At 41.1% G+C, this 19,293-nt stretch overlaps 1 protein-coding gene across 1 annotated transcript in view; it reads left to right on the forward strand.

Moving 5' to 3' along the window:
• The first annotated feature begins 1,545 nt into the window (after positions 1–1,545).
• The window catches only part of ANKRD52 (ankyrin repeat domain 52), a 90,467-nt gene continuing 72,719 nt past the window's right edge, over positions 1,546–19,293 (forward strand). Inside the window, exons 1-2 of the mRNA XM_007425786.3 lie at positions 1,546–1,681; positions 12,857–12,940. Of these exons, the coding sequence (XP_007425848.1) occupies positions 1,655–1,681; positions 12,857–12,940 (111 nt within the window). The 5' untranslated portion in view covers positions 1,546–1,654. The remainder of the gene's footprint in view (positions 1,682–12,856; positions 12,941–19,293) is intronic.

The raw sequence follows: 19,293 nt of genomic DNA on the forward strand, positions 1-19,293 counted from the left end.
ACAACTGGCATTTTCCCTTCTACATTTTTGCAACACATTCTAGGCAGTTTTCTTTTAGATCCTGGAGATTGATGGTATTTTTGTCGTATGTATTTCAAAGACGTATGGCGAGGGATCAGAGAAAAAGTATGCTATTTAGCATAAGCTGCCCATTCTAGTTTCCAAAACATGAGCTACCCCAGATGTAGCACCAACCTCCAAACAGCACAATTGTATCTCTGCTTGCTCAAGAGAACCCATCGAGTCTATGGGAAATATAGAACTGCAGCCTCCTTTTCTGGCCAGATTCAAAGTGCAAAATTATTACCTTCAGCAGCTGAGGTTTGTGCACCACAAGAAACCTGGAATAGCTGCTAACCATTCCAGGACATTAAGCAAAAATCCTCATCTATCCACCTATACAACAGATTAGAGAGAACATCACTTTGTACAGTTCATGGTGGTTTTTGGAAGCACCTAATATGTCTTGTGTCTTACCATAAGGAGAGTAGTTTCTCACTGACCAAGTAGCAAACTTACCAGAAGAAAGGAAACTTAAATAGCCATTCTCCAGTTCAGACAAAAGAGAGCTACAGATATCCTAAAACATCTGCTAAGCTAAAAAAGCAATGTACGCAACACCATTTTCTGAGGAATCAATATTGTGGACAGGAATAAGTAATGAAACTGCTTACTTAAATGATACATGAAAAATATTTGTTTTACTCAAATGCATTTTGTAAATAATGTTAAGCACTCTGAAGGGAGTAAGCCTCGGTTGAAATGAATCCTGTACATGGTAAAACTGGGAGCTGAAGATATTTTAAACGCTCATCCATCCATCCACACATCACTTTCATTTAGCATCAATCAGTAGAATGTGGAGATACCACATTCCCATTTTTCTCACTGGAAACTGCTGAAGCCACTTTAACTAGGGGTTCACATTTCTACCCCTCATGACTACAGGTCTGTGTTCACACAGTATGCTTGAAGGTGAACTCTCAAGTTGAGGTGGACTCCAGGAACTTCATGGACGTCGTTGTCGTTTTCTGGCAATGCTCTAGCACGGGCATCTTTGCCGCTGCCTTTGCTTCGGGCGTTTTTTTGACCCCCCACTCTAGCCCTGGTTTCCCATCCAAGTACTACCCACAGACAACCCGCTTAACCTTTCGAGGACAAGATCAACCCAGTGTAGCTGTGCTGTGCCGCGCCAGCACGAAGCGCCGGCCTCCGACGCGCGTTCTTCGTTCGCCCTGGGTAACAGACCCGCAGGGACGATGTTTGCACGACACACGTGCGTGGTCATGCTTCCCGGAACCAGGGCTAGCTCAACCCCGTTTCTTGGGTTTCACGCCCCGGGTGCTGCCGGCTAGCCACCCAGGCTCGGCGGGCGAAGGCAGCATCGCGGTCGCAGGGGAGAGCCGCCTTCGGGGGGCTCCCCGGCCTCGTCCCCGGGGGCTGGGCGGAGCGGCTGGGCGGGCTTCCCCGGCAGGGGTCGCTACGTCGGCACGGCCGGCCTGCTTTCCTCCCTCCGGTGGGCGGGCTGAGTTCCTCCCTGCTCGCCGCCCCACAGCAGCCGGAGGGCGCCGCGGCAGCCGAAGCGCGATCGATGCCGGGAGCGCGGAGGAGGAGGCGGCGGCGCTGCTGAGAGGGGGGGCGGCCCCGCCCGGAGATGGGGATTCTCAGCATCACGGACCAGGTACGGCGGGCGGAGGAGAGGGCGCTCCTCCGACCCTCTTCCCCGCACCCAGCTCCGGCCGCGTCCCTCCCTCCCTCGCTGGCCCGCCGCGTCCGCTACGCCAGCCGGGGGATGCAGGGCCTAGTGCGGAGCCGCCCACCTTGTTCAGCGGGAGCAGCCTGGCTTCTCCCTCCGGCGCGCAGGAGCGGCCTCGGGATGCGGCCGGAGCTGGAGAAGCGAGAGGCGGCGGGCTGGCCTGGCCTGGTCCCGGCCAGGCACTTCCAACCTACGAAGAAGGCCGGCGGCGGCGCCCGGGTTGAGCGCGGCTCTTTCCCGCCTAAGAAGAAAGAGTTCTTGCCGCCCTTTCGCCGGCGCGCCCCGGCTGCAGCTGCTTCCCCGTTCCCCCAGGCAGCCCTTTCCCACCCCTGCCTCTGTTTTTGGCCCTCATTTCAGCCTGCGAACTCCCCTCCGTCCCTGTTTTCCTCCTTGCTCCACTGTCTCCTGTTTCTGGAGCGCAAGTACTTCCCAGCCTAGATAGGTCCTCGTCTCTAGGAGTGGCCCCAAAAAGGAGAATTTTGCTAGCGGTGTAATTTCTTCTAGCATCGCACTGTAGGGAAAAGAGGATTTGGGCCTAGTGAAACATGCAGTATCCTGCGTTAGCTCTTAAAGATACAGAATCCTTCTCAGATACTTATTTGATATCCTGCCTTTCCTTCAGTAGCTCAAGGTGGCATATTCAGCGCTCCCTCCCCCAGTTTTTCCCCAAACCCTCTGTGTGTGTGTGTGTGCACGCGCGCGCGTGCACCTGGCATATCCAGCAAATTTGCTTCTTACCCTTATTTTCCATCACTGCATCCCTTTCTGCTTGATCCCGAGACTGCTGCATCTCTTCTACATTACATTAGTGCTCTTTTCACATTAGGCAAGATACCAGTACAAGATTCAAGCTGATCGCTTGTCAAAATACATTTTTAAAACACTGGATGAAGTCAGATAATTTATTCTGGATCAGTATTTGCTCATACTTTTGGTGAGGCTGTATTATGATACATAAAGATACACTCAGCCAGTTAGAGAAGAGTGTTTTGGTGGCATTTTCTGTTTTGGAACACTTTGGAAGGTACAGCTTACCTCTTTTTTCTCATTAGGCCTCTGCCATGTTTGCAATTTTTTGTATACTTCTGGCCTAGTTTACTGTCCTTTGTTTCTCTCGTAGTTCAGTCTGCATTTCCTTTCATTTGCTCCTTTCCTAGGAGTTTAATCTCGTTTCTTCTGCGGTATCCACGTATCTGGTTAGGCTATGCTTTGGGCTGTTGTAGTACCTGAATAAATGGTAATGGTTTCCATTCATAGGACCTAGATCAGTGTTTCTCAACCTTGGCCACTTTAAGATATGTGGATTTCAACTCCCAGAATTCCCTACCCAGCATGGCTGGCTGGGGAATTCTGGGAGTTGAAGTCCACATATCTTAAAGTGGCCAAGGTTGAGAAACACTGACCTAGATGGAACTCTTCTTTGGCTTTCCTTTATATGATGTGCTCCTTTGAAAGTTGTAAGATTTGCCCAGTTTTTATTCTCTTGGTCTTGATTGTACTGTATGTACAGTGTTCAGTTGTTCATCTTACAGGATTTAAATGAAACTCCCAAATTGTGTTTGCATATTCATATCACATACTATTTCTCTTTCTTAATGCAGAAGGCAGTAACTAACCAAGTTCACACTTCATGCTAACCTATAATGTGATTTATTTGATTTTAGCTTAACATGTTATGCGAAGGAAGCTATTTATCCACCAGGTTATAGTTAAACAAGTCATGTTCACCTTCTCCAGTGTTCTGTTACTTTGAGCATAACAGAAACATTTTAATACCAGCCCAATTTCAGGGGTTTTTCTTTTTCTCTTTCTTGGACATTTTTGCTACAGTGTGGTTTTACTATAGGGTACTGAGTTTTAAGATATGCTTGATATAACCATGTTTTCATTAGGATTGTGATGGGAGGATTTCTTGGGGTTAGTTCATCAGAGGCACCTCGGACTTATTTTCCCTGCATTATGGTGGAAAATATTGAAATGGAATTTTAACAGAGACACATATAAACTTTTTCATCTGGGAAAAAGAAGTTAGATGTTCAAAAATATAGTGGAAGATACTTGTTTGGCACTAATATATGAACAAATTTTGGAATTGTTGAATATATAATAATAATAATAATAATAATAATATATGACGAATATGAGTCAACAGTGTGATATAGCTACAAAAAAGACAAACATAATTTTCAGCTGCATCAGGAGAAGCGTAATTTCCAAAACACAGGAAATAATAATTTAATGCATTCTGCACTTGTCAGACCCAATACTGTGCTTCTGGGAACTACACTAAGAAGGATCAGAGAAGAGTAAACAACATGGTAATGAGGCACAAAACTTAATTCTGACAAGGAGAATTTGAAGGAACTGAATATGAGTTGAGAAGGCTGGATCGTTGCACCAGTAGAGTCTTGCTCTGTGTTGCCATCCCAGAGTACAGGGTACAAAATAATAGTGGTACAGATACAGTTTAGCAGATTCAGGTTGAATATAACAAAACGACAGTAAAAGATTGTTCAGGTGGTGTTGAGCTTGGTGAATGTGGCTGCATGGTTATCTTTTGAGATTGCTTTGTATCTATTGGACAGTGGAGGTTGGATTCAGCGGTACAAAGGGTCCCTTTCAACTTTCTGATTTTAATCTTATGATCTCATGGCCTCCAGCAGATGGAAGTAATGTCTCAGTTTAGAGGTATTGATGGGTATTGGTACTGCTTATAGGAATTACAGTCCCAAACATCTGGAAGGCAGCAGGTTATCTACCCTAAATTTAGAAAGCAGGTATTTCCCCTCACATCAGCCAGGTATATAGTATAGTATTCGTAAGGGGCTTGTGTGCACAAACAGGAACGTTGCCACCTCCATTTCTTTGAGATGGAAGTCAGGAAGTGGCTTTTTAAAATACAGAATACATTGACTAATAATCTCTGCAGCATATTTAATTGAAAAGTGTGTTACAATAATTCTGATTTATCTATATGCCAATTTTGTGAGTTAATCCCAGGTTTCTAAATTACTATGTTGTTAGTTTCTCCACTCCCCCCTCCCCCCAATACTCTTTCTGTCTGCCTGGTTTAAAAAAAACATAGTCTAGAATTTAAAATATCTTTTTCCCAACTCCATTAACCTGATTTATATAGATGGAAAGCTGACGTGAAGTTTTCCAGGTTCAGCATATCTGATAAAACATATGCATTTAATTTAGATTTCTGTGGTGTGGCCAACATTTACCTTGAGGACAGTGGGTGGTACATCATACCAGTTGCTCCTGGAGCTGCATGGCCCAAGATTGTAGGGCATAATTGGTTCTCTAGGAACAAATCTTTTTAAAGGAGGGATCCTGAGTCCACCGCATTCCATATGGATGACTCATCTTTCCCCCTTTATGCCTCCCTCCTTTTGCTGTTGTGTCCAAGCACTTGGGTAGAGGGAAATAAACCTGAGGTTAGCTGGATTGAAAGACTTTTCTGAAAAGAGATGCAGAGGCTGAAGGTTTTCCTCTGGAAGATGAGATGAACAGATGGGATTAGTTCTGCCTTGTACTAGCCTGTGCTGAATGTGTAGGAGGACCAGGAGGGTATTCAGTACAGTGCTCTGCTGTATGTTTTTTTTTCCTTTTTGTGGAGGATTGCAGTTAGAGTGATGCCAGGAAGATAAGGGAGTTGTCTTGCTTGTGTTCTTTGATTACATTTCTCTTTGGTGTATGCTTTGTACACAACAAACTATTTCTTTTTTGTTGTTGTTAGATTTTTAAACCACCACAGTAACACAACTCTTAGTAGTGTATAGAGATAATCCATGTGTGTGTGTGTTCATTCCACCATAATGTAACAATTGCAAAAATTAAAAATAATCTCACACACACACACACACACACACGGCATTCCCCAATAAAATTACATTTTAAAGCCCTCAAGAAGATCTTGCTTCTAGAAGGACAGTAACATCTAGTTTCTTGGAGGAGGCTGTTCCATAATATAAGAGCCATTACTAAAAAACAGCTTCTCCTGGCAAGTAAGCACCCCCCCCCCGCCTGTACTTCATGGATCAATTGTAGCTGAGTGCCAAGCCATACGGGGCTTTATAAGTTAAAAGCAGCTCTTTAAATTGCACCCAGAAATCTATTGGCAACAATGTAGGGCTTGTAGCATCGGTGTAAGGTACTCAGGGCATCTAGTGTTAATTAACCCATAGGTTTTTGGATTTTGTACCAACTGCACTTTCTGGGTGATCTTTAGATGCCTTCTCATATATAGCATGTTGCAGTAGTCTAAGCAGGTTGTAATGAGAGCATGAATCACTGATACAAGGCCCTCTCACTCCAGATAGGGCTGCACCTGATGCACTAACCAAAGCTGGGCAAAGGCCCATCAGGTCACTGCCTCCACCTGCCCATCCATACCCTTTTGAGAGAAAACACCCAAGCTGACAGAGAACCTTCCTGCATAAACAGGTAACTTGCATTGCTTGGATTCAACGTCAGTCTGTTTCTTCCCATCTAGAGTCCAATAGCCTCCAGGCATTGGGACAAAATATTGACTGTGTCACTGGTGCACTCTGAGGAGGTGATACAGAGCTGAGTATTATCAGCATATTGTTGATACCACATCCTGAACTGATAGATGATTTCTCCCAGTAGCTTCATGTAGATATTAAAATTCCATATATGAGAGACCACTGGTCTAGAATCTCTCCCTGTAGAACCACTGACTTGAACCATTCACTGAGGAAGGCCCAAACCAATGTACCCAGTGTCCCAAATCCTACAGATGATCCAGAAGGGTACCATGATTGATCATATCAGAGGCAGCTGAGAAGGACCAGAAGAGGTACACTCCTCACACCTATGTCCCTAGATAGGTGGTCAGTTAGTGCAATTTCCATCCCATGCCCATGCCTGAATCCTGGCTGAAAAGAGTCCATATAATCAGCTTGTTGGGTATTCTGAAGTTGCCTCCCCATCACAGCCTCAACAGTTTTCCCTAAAAAAGGAAGATTGGGAACAGGGCAATTGTTGTCTAATGCAGCTTTTTAAGGAGGGCTTTTTGAGGAGGGGGCATACCTTAGTCTCTTTCAAAGCTATAGCAAATATCCCCTAATGCTCGCCCACCTCCCAGATATATCTGATCATGCCCCCTCCTGTCTTCTGCAAAAGCCAGGAGGGGCATGGATCTAGCCTGCAAGGGGAGGAGGGAGCATCTTACCCACTTCATTGGACTCCATAGGCCAAAAGAAGTGCCAGTTAACATGGCCAGATGTTGCTCCCTGTTCTACCTTAGACCCTGTCCATGCAGAGTCAAAGGTTTGGTGAATCTTGGTGACTGTTGGCAAAATGCTGTGGATGGGTAAAGCATATTTATGAATCAGCACCACTCCCCTTTCCCAGCCCAGGCGTTGAGGTTGATGAAGGGCCCCAGACTCAGGAAGGGAGATCTTTGAGAGTGTGGCATAGCATTCTTGCCCAACCAAATCTCAGTAATATATATCAGATCCACCTGCTCATCCTCCATCAAATTCTGGATGGATGTTATTACACCGAGATCTGGCATTTACTATCACCAAACATTTGTATACAGTATTACTTGCCTTGTATTTTAAGTATTTTATCTGCAACAGGTAAAGCTGGGTAGACATATGCAGTCAAAATAAATTTACAAACTGAAATACAAAAGCAGCAGGATTCTGTCTGAGATGGGGATAGTGTTAAAAGGTGCTAAACAGGGTATTGCATGTTTAGATCAGTGTGCTTTATTCTCCAAGACAATTGAAGAATGTCTTTAGGCCAGTTTCGGGCCATTTCTGAACGTTTTGGCATATGAAGTTGTCAAGAAGAGAATATTTAGAAGTACTACTAGAACAGATGCAATGTTTTAGATATTATATCCTAATAGAATTCAACTTGGTATTAAGATGTTTGAATACCCAACAAGTAATGCATGAGATATTGGCCTGGTCACATTTTAGCCGCAAAACCTCTGTTGCTGTAAAGTAGACATAACTATTCATTTACCTTTCTGCAGCTTTCTACAATAGGACAGTAGTAATTTACCTTCATGGGAAAAAAATGCTTATTGTCTTGCCTGCATTTACTTTTGAGAAAGTATAAGTGATAAATCTTTAATAGTGGAATATAGAGGCCTTTTTCTTTGGGGCATTTGTCTAAAGCCTAATCAGCACCTAACAGAATTGTTTCTTCATACAGAAACTAAGGTAGGTGTATCCCCATATATTGCTGAAGTTACGTTTTGGGCATGCTACTGACTTCTGGGGAGGATTCCAAACACTCAGTTTCTTAAAATTCCCTAAGCACTTCTTTTCAAGCAACTGTAATATCTGAAACCTAGTTGTACTTATGGGCATATTTGGCTGCTCGGTTTTACTGAGGCCATCCTGGAAATGAAGCATCAGAAATGAGACCAGAATACTGGTGGAGAAAGACAGAAAGCAAGCCCAATTGAGCATAGGTATGTGCCAGCATTCAGGCCTCCACCGTGGTGATATAGGAAGCGAGCCGTCTTCACTTCTCCTTTCTTATTACATTGGGAGATTGTCATCCAGCAGACTTGCTTAGGGTGATTAATTCCTTTTTGGAGACCAGTTATTATTGGGGTCTCCTGCCTAGCTGCTGTGACCAATTTGCATAGCACTTTGCTGATAAAGTAACTTTAGTTTCACCACGATCTTGTATCCTCATGGTCAGAGGCTGTGGCACTGATTAGATAATTAGACAATCTTGCCATGTTATCTGGGACTCCTTTTGTCCTGTGAACCCTGAGGAAGTGGGTAGGGTGCATGTAGGTTATCCTTTGCCACCTGTGGCTTGAATCCCTGCCTGTCCTGACTTTTGCAATAATGGATATATGTGTGACCACCTGGATCTGGGTGATTGTCATTGTCTCTTTATGGAAGGGGAGGCTGCCAACAGTTTTGAAAGAAGCTGTAGTGTGCCCTCTTCTAAACAGGCCATCCCTGGATCTGGAAGTCTCAGACAATTACTGCCTAGTCTCTGACTTCAACTTTTTGGGGAAGATAGTTGAGATAGTGATGGCAGATCAGTTTTACAGCATCCTAGAAAAAGTGGATTATCCGGACCTTTTTGAGTCAGGGTTCAAGCTTGGGTACAGGTCTGAGACAGTATTCATCACTCTCCTGGATGATTTGGACTTGTATGGTATAGTGTGTCTTTTCTGGTTCTCTTAGATCTCTTGGTGGTTTTTGATACTATTCACCATGGTATTCTGCTGGACTGCCTATGGAGGTTGAGGATCAGAGGCACTGTTTTGCAGTGGTTCTGCTGCTTTCTCAGTGGATGCTTTCAGTCACTAGTAGCATGAGAGGTCAGTGGTGTAATATGTCGAACTTTATTTGTAGTCTTTTTCTTTTTCCTTTGGAGTTGGAAAATACGTGGATGGCTGTTTTAACCCGATAGTAACAGTAGTAGCTATTGCAGGTATGGAGGTAAGTGAGAGGCAGGATGTACAACTGGAACAACCATACAACAGGTATGGTAAATGTGTGAGTGAAGGCAGAAAAGAGTTTTGGTGGAAAAATGTTCAAGTGGTTATGGCAGGTAAAAGTTTTGGCATGTTTCCAGACCTTGGTGCAAATTGAGTATGCTGTCACAAATCATGCAGTCTTTTTCAAGGAGAACACGTACTGGTTTTGATCTTTAAAGCCCTTTTTAGCTTGCTATCTGAGTATGCCTACTCCACCTTGAATTGTCCCAACCTGTTAGATCATCTAAGAAGAAAGTCATCTCCGTACTTCTAAGAAGTGAAGGGAGTGGAAGGTAGAAGGTGTTGCTTTGGAACAGCCTCCCAACAGAGATTAGACTGGCCCTCTCCTTAATGGCTTTCAGGAGGATGTTAAAGACTGAGGTGTTCTGAAGAGCAATGAACTTTGTCATCTTTTTATTATTTTTATTGTTTTCATTCACATTTTTAATTTGGTTTGGTGTTATGATGTATTTTGTCTTACATTTATTTTAGACTTGCTGTGGTTGTTTCCATGTTTTTCATATAGTATTTGCTGCTGAGAGTTGCCAGACTGTGGTGGGATGTAAATGTAATTTAATTAATTAATTAATATAGAGCTATAAATCATAATGTGTTTCTTTGTGTGATATGCAAATACACCCATTGTGGCATAGCATTATGTGCATTTGTTGATCGCTCTTTGTTTGTGAACATAGCCATTCATTGGGTCTGTTCAACATTCCTCCAGGATCAAGAGTTCAAAATTTGAAGCCTCAGAGTGACATGTCCCCAAAGCTTTGGATGAGACTTTCAGTACCTATAAAAGTTGTTGCTGAATTGTAGTTTTTAAAGTGACTGAAGAATGATTATACCCATGAAGAGTAATCATGTTAACTAATTTGTAATACTATGAGTACATATGATTATTAATAATTATGTATTATTATTCCTTATTTGTGGGGGACGTGGTGGCGCAGCGGCTTAATGACGCTGAAAGTTGCCGGCCAGAAATGGCTGACGCTTCAGCGGTTCGAGTCCAGCCTTTGCGTTAAACAGGGTGAGCTCCTGTTTCCTCCCCAGTTCCTGTCAACCCAACAGGTCGAAAACTCACGTGAGTAGATAAATGGGTACTCTCACTCCGGTGGGAGGAAAAATGCTGGCGGCGCCTTGGAAAAAAGGAGTCGGGAGCAGTTGCCGGTAAAACGCGAAACCGCCCTCGCCCAAAAAAAGGGCACGAAACAACGGAAACCCCGCCTCCTGCGCACGCCAGCTGGGCTCTGCTCTAGGAAGGAGGCAGTGGCAAACCACTTCCGAAACACTTGCCTTGAAAACTGCAAGGACTCGTCCAAGCAGTCACTGCAGAGTCAGTAATGACTGAGTGCAATTAAAAAAAAAAATTCCTTATTTATTTAATAATTCTCCCATCCCTTTAAAATTATAAAATCAAATTGAGGTTTTGTCCAGATCTCTTCCACTTGGTGTATAACTTATTTGCATTTCCCAAACCAAGTGCAGTCAATCAGAAGAAGGTTGGGCATCATTAGTTTGTCCCAAGGAAGAAAAGCTGCGTGCTGTCTTATGCCTATCATGGAGAAAAACCAGCAGCCGTATGGGAGATTTAATTGTGGACATAAACCTCCAATTATTCTACTGCATTTGTTCAGGCCAGGTAGCCTACAGTGTGCATAGATGTTGAGTGTGAGCTGCTGCATAGAATGGAAGACTTTGTGTTCTCTGCCAACATAAATATTTATATTCCTGGAAGGAGGCTGCAAAAGTGAAGGAAGCAGGTGCAAGAGGATAGGAGCTGAAACTGTGATGAATCCTCACTACTTTTTGTATCAGAGGTATTACAGAAAGCTTGAGGGAAATAGCACAGACCTGTCCTGAAGGTGAACTGTGAGGTTTCCTATTCTGCTTTTCAAAGCCATTTTGTACAGGCCCTCAAATATCAGGTTACTGGAGGCAAATTCTTATCTTTCCCTGGCAGGTCATGAATGGATCAGCTTCTTGCCTGTGGAGTCCCAGCTGTCAGAACTATGGCAGGATTTCCCAAACTGAATATCATCCTCTGATAGAGGCTTGTTGACTTTTAGCAACTATTGTGGGACACTTAAAAGATTTAACTTCTCTGTGATGGCAAAAGAGAGACTAAAAGATTGGGGTTGGGTTTGTATATTATGTTATAATATTTGCTTGGTTTTTATTTAATGTGTTGTGTAAACTTCACCATGGTGGTTTAGAAACCATGACATAGTTTTATGTAATTATTTAAAATATTTATAACCTGCTCACTATCCAGAGGATTTCATGATAGGTTACAGTACATAAAAAATATATCTTAAATTATAGCATACTTAAGAAACCAGCTGATTTACAGGTTCATGCCTCATGGAATTGATAGCAAGAAGTAAGGAAGAAATCCTCCATATTAACGAAAAGATGTTTACTAACAACTTGACTGAACCTTTTGACTTTCTGGTTCATAAACAGGTGGGATAAGAGGCCAGGTAATTTTGATCTTGTTAGCCCAGTGAGGTAGTCCAGACAAGAAGCACAATCAGGAGTACTAGCTCTGTCTTCATTGTAAGGTTACATTAACAGAATCTTGCAAGACTGAAAGTATTTTTCCCCTCCTTTCCTTTTGTTCTCCAGAAAACTAGGGAAGGTCCCTTCTGAAACATTTCCCATGCCATCCCCCCTTCTGTGGTCTGAGACATCTTTTACATGCTGGTTGTCCAGTTTGTGGCTCTCCCTCCTGTCTCCCAAGGTCAATCCCACATACCATTACAGATCTTGATGATGCAGATCAATAGATATAAATCCTACCTTACACCCCATGGTCTTGGCAAGTTGCACAGAATTCAGGAAACTCTATGCTGAAATTTCTGTCTGCTTCAAGATCAGCATGACGTACAACTTGCATTTCATCTTTTCTAATCTTTTGGCATGAAGAGAGGGTAGAGGCCTTTTATTACACTAAAATCAGTTTTGTGTTGTGTTTGCATGTTCCAAAGCCCAATTCATTTATTCTTCCTTCTGTACTCTTTACATGCAGGATACTAGGAAAGAATAAGAATACATGGAAGAATAGAGTAAGAGTAAAAGAGTAAGAATCCATAAATAATGGATTGCCAAAAATTGTGAACTCTTGATCTGTAATGCAAAAATGGCCAGAAGGTTCAGAGTAGTTTTTTCTTCTTCTGCTTTCATCTTAAGGGAACTTGTGCATACGCCAGCCATGGACATTTAGTTTACCATACCCTTTTCATCAAGTGGTGGTATAGGTTATACTGTGACTTAAGGATCATACACTGCACTAAACCAGAGTGAGCAGGAAAAACTAGCAGATTTGCTTTCTTGTAGTTGGGTGTTTGTGACTGAGTATATCCAGCATGTCAGTTATTTTGTGTGAGCAGCCATGACATGATCTCAAAAGTCCAAATGTGCTCCCTGTTTCAGAAAGCTGAGGACTCAGTCACATCACCAATTCTGCCTAAGGACCTAGGATACAATGGTTTTTTTTTTTAATTCTTTGTTCAGATTTGTGGATTTCTGCTATTAATTGTTGATATTTTTTCTTCACCTTACTTAATTTAATCTGTCTTACTTTTTTCTATCTTTTATAGCCTCCTCTGGTCCAAGCCATTTTTAACCGTGATATAGAGGAGGTGCGGTCATTACTGAGTCAGAAGGAGAATATCAATGTATTGGTAAGTGTTGGAACAGCAACTCTTCCTCCTAGTGATTCTGTTTCTCTTGGGTTTGCACACATGGTGTATTTTCCAAAAATTGGTACTTCCTTCCAGCTGGCTATTTTGTGTCCTCTTTATCCTCTGAACACCACATGCACAGTGTGTAGAACAGGGGAGTCATCTTTGTATTCTGGCATGAAGTTCAGTCATGAGATATGGGATTCTGAGGTCTTAGAGGGGCCTGGGTACAGAATCCAGTTTGGTTGTGCTCTCAGTGGGCCTTTTTCAAACAACTTTTCATATCTTGGCATTGGTTCCAGATTTGTAAAATGAGTGTAAATGATTCTAAGGTTGTTATGGGTATAAATAGATAAGGATAGCAAAGTACTTTGTACATTCAGAATTGATACATAGCACAGAGGCTTGTTCGTTATTGGTAAATAGCGACTTTGTTGGGAGTTGGCTGTACAGTACCAGATGTATTGGTCTAGTTGTACTGAGCAGTGGGTGGCACCGGAATTAGCAGTTGTGTTTGGCATGAAGTATGTTCTGGATTAAGCTTGTGGTCTCTGAGTGAGAACAGCTTGTGTTACATGTTTTTCATTTTATTCTTGTATATCCCATGAAATAGTATTTGGCCTTCCGTTTCATTCTGGCTCACTTAGTACATATAAAGTACATGCCTATTTGATACCTAAACCTTGCCACAAATTGGGCTACTTATGAGCTGATTTGATCTCAAAACCAGGGAGCAGAGTGGGGGGTGATATTTGGACTGTCAGAATCCATCTGTATTGCGTTCATTTTGAAAAAGATTATTCCTTGTGTTGGCTTTTAAAAACTTTGTTGTATCCGCTTCTAGGGGTAATGAAAGCTAGAGCTGCTGAAGGGAAGTCCTCTACTTAACACCAGTTACTTAAGTTGTTAATCATTGGGTAGTTAAAGGTTGATACCGAACCAATGTAATGAGTGAGTGGAGGAAAGTTTTGTTTAGCCTGAACTAGATTATGTTGCAGCTGTGGCTTAATGTGACAGACCTATTCGATCAGTCCAGGGTTCTCTCTCCACCTGCCTCCTGCTTTACATAATGGCCAATTAGATGCCTGTGGGAAGTCTGCAAGTTGTAAATGAGGGAGCAACTCTTTCTTGCTGCTGTTCTTCAGTGACTGATAATTGAGAGCAGTATTTCCTACTCTACTGAAAGTAATATTAGCCATCATAACTAGTAGCCATTGATTGCCTTACTTCTAAACATTAGTCTTAACTGTTCAGCTGCATGATTATCATTGCATTCTGGAATAACATATTCTACAATTCAGCTATGTGTTGGTGAAGAAATGCTTCTTTTAGTCTATCCTAAATCTCCCTCCATTCATCCTTGTTCGGGATCCTAGGTTCTAATTGGATAAAATGGTATTTCAAATCTCTTTACCCATGCAATGTGTTACTAATCCCTATTACATTTCTTCCTTAATCACGTTTTTTTCTAAAGTGATCCTCAGACTGGCATGACTCTTAAGTCTTGCTGTGTTGTGGATTTGATCTGAAGGAGCACTACACTAAGAAGAACCATGTTTATTGCAACAATTTTGGGTGCCTGCTTTATAAGAAAGTTGGACCTCAAACAATGAAAAAGCAAACATTTTATAAAAGTTGAGAGCTACAAGGCGGGAAATCCTAGGGATATGATTTGCTGGCCAGTTTCGTGGAGCAGTTTGGGTTCTTGTCAGTATACCTGGGATTAATTCTATTGTTAGGCAAAATGGGCCTTTCAGGAGGCAGCAGAGCTGAAGAAGTGCATTGTTAAAGGAGATGGAATGTTGAGGTCATTGGCTGATGGAGGATGGAAGGTTGGGGTTTTTCTACAGCCCTTGGGCTGTACTGTGAGCTGGGGAGGCAACTTCGGTTCTGTTTGATGGGATTTCAGGTGGGCTTTGTCTGGGGCAGGGAGAGTCTGATGGGATTAGGCAAAGAGATGAACTGGGTTTGACCCTGGTCATATACAAAAGACAGGAGGGAAAAGGGTGCAGTCTCCATTTTGTTTGTTAGATTTATTTTCACCACAACAGCTCTATCATTTTGGGATGGAGAATACCTATTTCTTGGCTGATGTGGGTCTTCCGGGCTGTGTGGCCGTGTTCTGGAAGTTTTGGTTCCTAACGTTTCGCCAACATCTCTGACCGGCATCTTCAGAGGACAGGAGCACAGACAGGAGCGGTTCTCTCTGTGCCCAGGATGGTGAACTTCCAGAACACAGCCATACAGCCCGGAAGACCCACATCAGCCATCATATTCCGGCCATGAAAGCCTTCGACAATACAATACCTATTTCTGTTTCAGTGCCATGGGGTATAAGATTATTAAATATACTTACTTCAGCTTTGTGTAATGATTTCATTGGAGTAGCAAGCAAATGAAAGTATCTATGCTTAAGATCACAGATTACAGATAACTTGAAATGTTCGTGGTTTTGATATACTATATTGAATTTTCTGAGGATCTTGCTGAAGTTCTTAAAACATACCTTTATCCTCCCCATCTCAAAATCTAGTGTTTCACTTTTTTGTGTAATTGTTGGTAAATGTAATACCAGCTGATGTCAGGGTGGCTCATTCAGTATAGTTTTTTTCTTTTGTGTGCAGTAAGCATGCTCATATTTTGATTTTATGACTTAAAAAAATGAGAAGGGAGTACAGAAATAATTTTGAAAGGAAATTGTGATGTTATGTCCAGATTGATAATTTGAACCTATTGCTTGGAATTTCTCTAAGCTGGAAAAAACTAGTATGATAGCAAGTGTATTTAGGATCAGTTCTGATCTTGTTTACTTTCTGCATGTGATAGAGATGAGCTAGTACTCTCAGAAATACATTTAATAACAAAAATGGCTAATGGCCTCATTTCTGATGATTCACACTATTTATGTTCAGTTGTTTTGAGCCTGAAAAATGAAACTAGTTTAATTTGATGTTGTATGATCACTTTGCAGTCTTCTTTTTCCCACAAGACTTTTTAAATATATTGAACAATGAACACTCTTGAACACTCAATAAATAACCCTTGCCTTAATTGTTTTTTATTATGGGTTCCTTTGTTCTTTTGTCAGGCTACCTGCTTTTTCATTTGGCCTTAGATCACTTATACCTGTGGCAAGTGGCAAATGTCAAGGACTTAGCATCCAGTCCAACCCAAAGGCTAAATGTTAGCTGATATGATTCGAAATTTAAGGGCTGGTTTCTTTTCGTAATGATCTTCAGTAACAAGTTGGGATGTTGTGCCTTATCAAGACTACTTCCTCTTAGAGTTTTATTGTTGTTGGCACACAGTTTAAAATGGCCTTCCGTAAAGCTCTCAAAATGTGGGCTTTTTTAGCAAGCCTGGGGATCCCCTGGCAATAGGGAGCCTGCACTCTGTTTATACTGTACGTAAACATCTTCCCTCTTGTGGTTTTGTTTTATCTATGTTTATTGTTTTAAGGGGATTATAAAACAGTTTTATTGTACCCAGCCCAAAGTCACTTCTGTTGAGATGGGCAGCCATATAAATTTGACAAACAAACAAATATAAGCAAAGAGTGGCAGAGTGAGTCTACAATATAAAGCTTATAGAGCAACATCACAATATTATGTTGTTGTTTAAGAAATCTTTTACTCCTAGAGCCTTGAGTGCCTTTGTTATTAGACCTTTGAGTGTGACTGTTGCTGCCAGGCCCCATGCAGTGTAAGCATTCTGATCAAGAAGGATGATCCATAACTTTCAGAACTGTAGGGGGCACCTGGTATGGTCTTTCACTTAGAAATCTTGCATTCCTATGTGGTGTTCTATGCTGTTGAAATGGCTGAATATTTAGAGATGTTACATCATTTCTTGAAATGTTGGCATCAAGGGGGAAAGAAGCTGTTTTTACAGAAAAACAAATTTTGGAGGAAATAACATATACACTATTTTCTTTGCTATTTTACGGATCTGAAGTATATTTGTTAGCACACAAATGTTTTTATTAATGTAAGTATGAAATTTAACAGTAAGAGTACCTTTGTGTTATTAAACTGAAATTTAAAATATAGCATACGTAGACATGTGATGGGAAACCATGAGGGGTACCTGGCAATACAATTCCGTACATGCCTACTCAGAAGTAAGCCCCATCATTTTTAGTGCACTTACAGTGCTTTCAGGTAAGAATGTATGTAATGCTGTAGTTCTGTATACAACTGAGTGTATTTTACCATTTCATTCAGTAAGGATTAATTTTGAGTTGATACATATAGGATTTTACTCTGAAAAAGATTTTTTCATTTGGAGAAATAAAACTAGAAACTAACAATATTGTAATAAGCAAAATTAAGTTTATTATCAAGATTTATTTAAAATTAATTAGAAGTCCACTGCAGTTGTCAGCATTATCATACTGCTGAAGTAGCAATGTATATAAAAATGGAGTCAGATATATTTTTACAACACAGAGAAGATTCATTATTGTACACAGTAGAGATGAAGAATTCCTAGTCCTATAGATAATATTGTATTGCGACTACCAGGAGACCCAGCCAGTATAGCTTATACCCTCAGATGCTGGATGTTGTAGGTCAACAACATCTCAGAATCAGTGGCTCCCCGGAAGAGATATTTGTTTGTAATCTTAAAGGCGGTGAAGAGTTATCAAATTTGGTTTTACTTTTTGCAGTGAAGATCAGAAGTTACTTCTTTACATATTTTTTTCTCTATCCTTTCTTTTTTTCCTTCCTTCCTTCCTTCCTTCCTTCCTTCCTTCCTTCCTTCCTTCCTTCCTTCCTTCCTTCCTTCCTTCCTTCCTTTTTCTCCTTTTTCTGAGTTTAGTTTGTATTTGCTCTTATTATTGTAACTAAAATCTTTAATAAAAATTATGAAAAAAAAATCAGTGGCTCCCCATCCATTAAGTACAGAGTGTTTTACAGACACTATAGAACTATATATTATTTATAGAACTATATATTCATTTAAAATAATGAACTAATTCAAGATTATGTATCTAATTGGAAGTAATCCATATCTTCTGAATTTTCACTATGAACTTCATGGACTTTAGAAACAAACTTTTCTCCTCTTCTTTTATGTGTTAGTTTTTTTCCAATTGATGTGTATTAATTCCTGACATTCTTCAAGGGTTTTTTCCTCACTTGATGGAGATGACAAAATAATGTAGAGGAATGGGAGATTTAGCAGGATCATACAAAGACCTTGACACCATTTGCAGAATATATGAATGGTATGCTCTTTGATTGAACTACTGTATTGCTTGTTTTGCTTTGTGTACCATAGAAACTCTCTTTCTTGACACTGACCAAACCTGGGCCTCCTTAATTTTAGGAAGATGACACTATTATGTCCCTTTAAGGCATTGCAATATATTTACATTGCTGATCTGTCAAGGAGAATACGGATAGTCACAGAACCTCTGCAAATGCCTGTTATGGTGGGGAAGCATTTGGAGTTCTTGGGAGGAGTACCTTAGATATTCCAACAAAAATTAGTTTTGATGTAGTGATACAGGCCTAAAATCTTCTCTCTCCCATAAGCAGACAAGATACATGCTTAACAATGACTGGAAAGTTGAATGAAGATCCTGTTTTCAAGATCTTCTCTCCCTTTAATCAATTAGGAATGACAGCCAATAGCTTCATAGGGAAGGAAGCTGTGAGGTTCATTTAGAAAAGGATGTTGGAGAAAGGGGATCAGGGAAAATTATTTGAGATAGTTTGAGGAGTCAGTTTAGAATAGAAATATCTCAAAACAGTCTGAATGTATTCTTTTAACATTCTACTGTTTCAAGGAAGTGCAATTCATCTACTTAATTACTACCATTTACTATTGGTCCAAATCCTGTTACCTCTACCACCAAGCAATTATTTTCCACTCTTTACCTGGTCCTACAATTCACCCTGTTGTTGCCCATCAACACATTTCTGTTTGTTTCTTCATCACAGACCATTCTTCATCACAGACCACAGACATCCATTTAGACCTGCTGATATCACAGGCTGTATTTGTTGCATAATTATATTTCAGTGTAGAATTTCATGTATTTGTTGCAGCATTGTAACTTTGCTCTGCAGCATTCTAAAGCACTTGTTTAAAATTCAGTTCACTAATCTAAAAATATTTTTGAGTCATTCCCTATTCCTTTCTTAAGTTCTGTTATCTTGTGCAAAGGGAGTAGAATTCCCTCAATAAATTTTCTGAATGGGTGTGTGTATGTTTATATTGCTACTTGTTTTTTTCTGACATCTATTTGAAAAATTGATGGGAACAGCTGATATGTTGAGATTCATGTCATCATTTCATTTCCCGTACTTAGCATTTTGAGACACTGAACTGAGATTCTTTAATAA

The sequence above is a fragment of the Python bivittatus genome, unplaced genomic scaffold (genome assembly GCF_059951505.1).
Source record: "Python bivittatus isolate LINGU-HERP-01145 unplaced genomic scaffold, Pbiv_v1 ctg000220_np1212, whole genome shotgun sequence".
Lineage (NCBI taxonomy): Eukaryota > Metazoa > Chordata > Lepidosauria > Squamata > Pythonidae > Python > Python bivittatus.